Source organism: Mustela erminea, chromosome 3 (assembly GCF_009829155.1).
Source record: "Mustela erminea isolate mMusErm1 chromosome 3, mMusErm1.Pri, whole genome shotgun sequence".
NCBI lineage: Eukaryota > Metazoa > Chordata > Mammalia > Carnivora > Mustelidae > Mustela > Mustela erminea.
Window position 1 is genome coordinate 96,380,550 of NC_045616.1, and position 4,940 is coordinate 96,385,489.

General features: G+C 41.4%; 1 protein-coding gene across 1 annotated transcript; it reads right to left on the bottom strand.

Moving 5' to 3' along the window:
• Positions 1–238: 238 nt before the first annotated feature.
• Positions 239–584, bottom strand: LOC116587233 (caspase recruitment domain-containing protein 19-like; the record flags this gene model as incomplete). The annotated part of the gene is made up of 1 exon (XM_032337936.1): positions 239–584. A coding segment is annotated over one exon (309 nt), but the record flags the coding sequence as incomplete, so codon positions are not given.
• Positions 585–4,940: the final 4,356 nt, after the last annotated feature.

Here is a 4,940-nt window from a genome sequence, read left to right on the forward strand (position 1 = left end):
GGCTCTCTGCTCAGCGGGAAGCCTGCTTCCCTTCCTCGCTCTCTGCCTGCGTCTCTGCCTACTTCTGATCTCTGTCTGTCAAATAAATAAACAAAAATCTTTTTTTTTTTTTGACAAGACTCCAACGTTTAATATTGTTGAGTACCTTCGTCAGGCGAAGGCTACTTTCTTTAAAAAAGTATAAATAGTGAAAAACAAGCATTTAGAAAAGAAGTGGCAGGCCCCTGGGCAGGCGGGTGGGACTTCTTTGGTAGGTGGTGGGCAGGCAGGGGTCATCAGAGCCCTCCCAGGTCATCTGTGAGGAAGGCCAGCAGGAAGCAGCTGATGTGCCTGTGGACGATGACTGGGGAGAAGCCCAGGACACGCCGGGCCCCCGGCAGCACCTTAGGGTCTGGAAGGCAGCAGTAGACGAGGAGCGCCAGCCCTGCAGCAAGGCTGAGGCAGGCCAAGAAGGCCACGGGTCCCCTGTCACTGAGCTCGCGGCCCACGGTGCCTGAGTCTAGCTCTGTGCAATCTGAGTTCTGCAGGGCAAGCCAGCTGGGCAGACGGCTGTGCAGGAGCTGGGCGTGGATGTACAGGATGTACAAAAAAAAAAAAAAGAAAGAAAGAAAGAAAGAAAGAAAGAAAGAAAGGAAGGAAGGAAGGAAGGAAGGAAGGAAGGAAGAAAGAAAAAGAAATACTGGACGACTCCAGTTCAGGATTTTCTGTGGTCTTTTTTTCCCTGATGCTTCCAACTAGATGACCCTAAATGAAAGGTTTTCAGTGGTTCCAATGGGACTAAATCACTCCAAGAGCAGAGCCACCATGAATGGCAAATCAGATCATGCATTACACAGAGAGCTAGGCCATCCGGCCAAGGGCAGCTGAAGTTCTGTCGTTGCTCTGTCTGCCATGTTGTATACCTGAGTGGTTGCTGTTGCTCAGAGTGTGGCTTTTCTAACTCCATCCCAGAAAGGGGGTATTTTTCTAATTTGCAACCACATGCTACAGGAGCAAGCTGTGGCCCTACATGAGAGAAATGCTTTCAAAATTGAACAACATGATGGTATTTCAGCAGCCAATGCCAAACAAAGTTATCATGGCAGGAAAATCTATTTCTTGTGTTAAAAAACACACTAGGAGCTGGTGGTGAAAGCAAAGCCTTAGCTAGAATCTGTACCTGTTATCTTTGTAATTTGTCATTTCTATCTGGATACACACAGCTAAGAGACCACCTAATTAGAAATTTAGCAGGACTGGGACCTTGGGGAGAGTTTGAGGAGATGGTTGAGTGTGAAGACAACCAGGAAATCTTGATGACCAGCCTATTCCATCACTGTCTAATGTTTCTATTTGCAGATCCCTAGAGCTCATCTAGGATAAGTGAAGGCCGTTTCAGAAACAAGAGAGTGTAGAATCCGTGCACTGGAAATAATTTACAGAAAGCCGTATCTGTGGCCACTAAGGGATGCAGTTGAATGAAACATACTTACCATCATTTGCGGAATCGGATTTCTTTCCCAGAATAATCATGCAAATCAGTAAGAATTTTTAATCATTTTCCATGTGTTGGGGACATTCTTTTAAGTCTGTACATATGTACATATGTATTTACATGCAGAGCTCTCCCAGCTTCCCTTCTGGGGAAGTAGAGTGGGGATTACTCCTTTCCTAAGCTAGATAATTTGGAGGGATCATGGGGTCCTGTCTACTCCTTACCACCACAAAGGTGGGTCCATTATCCATGTTAGCAAATCAGACTCTGTTCTCAGAGTTCAGTTATCACAAAGAAACACCCAGAAGCAGAAGGAAATTGGAGGGCTTTGCCTGCAATAAAGCCCAATGATAAATTCCTGGGTCCTTACTATTGGAATACCTGAAACTATTCTGAATCTAGTCTGCTCCAAGATTTAGTTTTTCAGCTTGTCCTTTGATTTTGTAAGCTATATAGTTTTCTTCTATCACATTCTTTCTCTCCCTTTAGGGTAAGCATAATTGATTTCTGTTGATGGCAACCAAAAAAAAAAAAAAGTAATAAAATAAGAAATAAAATTGAATTCTAGCAATAGACTCTCAGGAAAATGTAATTTATCTGGATTTGTTTTTTCAGTGAGATGGAGTAAATATAGCAAGACTTTTGGATGAGGAGATAGCTTATTATGAGCAGTCATGCCAATGGGATGAATCAGTTGATTAGGACTGTTCACCTGGGCCAATCTGCCCACTGAGAGTGACACTCAGGGATCACGTGCTCGTCCACAAGGCTAATTTAAGTGGAATAAGGAATGCCAGATAGTGGGTTAGAATATTTGATCCTGATGATCAAGGCTAGAGAAAACAAACTCATAATGTACAATTCTCAGTAAAAACAGAGCATGAAACTATTAGTTTTCCTGTGACAGTCCTAGAAAAATACCTTATTGACTCAGGAGTTGGTTAAAGATCACTGAAAATCAACCTGAAAGACTGATATTTTTAAGTTCTTGAATTACAGCAGCCTTTGGATGAATAACTTTGGCCAAGTTTTTCAAGTGAAACTTAGAGATTTGATTAAATAGGAGTGAGTTTTTGTTAACTGAAGCAATGAAATTAGAGATGATCTTGAAGATCTTGAAAGCCCAGGACCAATGAATCCATATCAAATGATTTTCATTGCTTGTTTCTTGGCTGAACAAAATGTACCTCCTTGAAGAAGAGCTAAAGCTTCTACTAGCACTTAATTGTAAGTAAGCAGGATTTTAAAAATCTCAACATTGCTTAGGTGATAAAATGAAAAATCAGACTAAAAATTATTATAGGAATCCATAAATGTAAAGTACTTGAGGAAATGAATATTATGCCTAACCAAGAATAAGGAATATAAATTTTTGGATTAGGCTAAAGTTTTTATATGAGTGAGCTTACTAGAGTTTCTGTATCAAACATGGTAGCTCCATGAAGATGTAAACATTTTCCAGGTTCATTAAGACAACTTATACTGAGCACAGACCATAAGTAGCAAAGATCAGAAACATCTTGACATAATTTAGAAGATAGAGTTGAAAGAGTTTGGGAGATGGAAATGCTAGACTGTATATCCCATGCTTTAAAAAAAAACAAAAACAACAAAACCTCAAAAAACAAAAAAAAATTCTTACCTCATTCTAGGATTTTCATACTTATGATAAATAGATTGATGAGAGAAGAACTGGAATATTTAGAAATGACTTGATGGGTGTTCATTCTAGGCCAGGAATTTAAGTGGAAAAGGCAGCAATCAAATTGGACAAAATTGGGGGTGCCTGGGTAGCTCAGTCTGACTTTGGTTCAGGTCATGATCCCAGGGTCCTGGGATTGAGCCCTGAGTCAGGCTCCCTGCTCAGAGGAAAGCCTGATTCTCCCTTTCCCACACCCTCTGCTTGTGTTCTCCCTCTCACTGTCAGATAAATAAACTCTTTTTTTTAAAAAAATGGACAAAATTGGACTCCATGATTGTTCCCAAAATGGGAGGAATCTGGAGGACAGAGCCTACATAGTGGCAAATGGAGAAGAGTGGAAAGAGGTGGTATCTCAAGGAATGATTTGACACTCAGAATTCTCTAGAATGGTTACAACAGTAGAGATCCACCAAAATAAAATATTCAGAAAGTCAGTTAGGTCTTATGTAAATTGTGAAAACCCCAAATTCTAAATCTGGTAAACAGAGACCTGATTTAAGTCACAACATTAGAAAGTCCCAACCACTAACTAGGTCTCATACCTGAGTGAGATCAAGACTCAGAGCGCTTTGGGTAAAGAAGAGGTCATGTAGCATTAAGGAGAGTGTTAGAAATTTGTTGAATTAACACTTAAGTAGAGCACAGGATACCAGGTGATGAGTTCTTGTGGTTCAACAACAGACCACAAAAGACACTGAAATATAAAAATTTACTGCTCATAGATACTGGAGGAAGTACCCAGCACACCTTAGGGGCCACATGGGAGATCAAGGCAGAGTGCAGACAGACCTGGGGCATATGCCTTTATTAGGGTCTGTGGGTAGAGTGCTTTGGGGTTCCCAGGCTAAGACCAGATTGGTCAACTCAAACTGAAAGAGGAGGACTTTGGTAACCTCTGTGGTGGGGTTTTATCTAAGGGGCACCCAGTGGAAAGGTCCTGGGAGGCAGGGAGAGCTTTTCATCCCAGGGACTTTTGGAAAAATCAGATCATGAGCTTATACTTGCTGGTGACACTCTGGGCTGTTATCTAGAGTATGTGCTTGGATGGAGGTGGGGTGGCTTGTGTCAGTTTAAGTCACTGCAGGCTGCTTGGCCAAAAAAAGAGGATGCCAAGGCAGGAATACATGGAGGAGATTAGCTAAACTCTGGACAGAAAGACACGTGCTAACACATGGGGATGTACCTTACTTTCTGGAGTTCTAGGATGCCAGTTTGGCCTCATAGTTCCAATGGGCATTACCTGGGATAAAAGTATGTCTATGCTAAGCTTGTTTTATGGTGAAGGGAATCTTCGGTATCATTTGTGATTACTTCCCAAAGCCCTCACTGGATATGTGGAATACGTATCTTGAGCAACTGGAAGACTCCTTTACCCATCGAATAAGTCCTTTGGTCTCTTATTCCTCCCAAACAAGCAAATTCAAAACAAAATCACTTCAATTGGGAAAAGCAAGATTGGTATCTACAGTCTGATCACATCCTCATTAAATTCCACAGATGGGGAGTTAGAAACACTGAAAAGTCTTGGGGAATGGCAAAGGGTTATTATAAACCTAATCAGGTGATGACGTGAATTGCTGTTTGTGTTTCAGATGCGGTTTTCTTACTGAGGCAATTTAATGCAACTCCTGGCACATGATAGGGAAGTATGTCCGCTGAATATATTTGCCTGTTTTTATAAATAGCATAACAATTTTGCTTTAACCTAGCAGTACACCCTCTCCATCCAGACTCATATTCATTTATCCTTATAACAAATGCTAC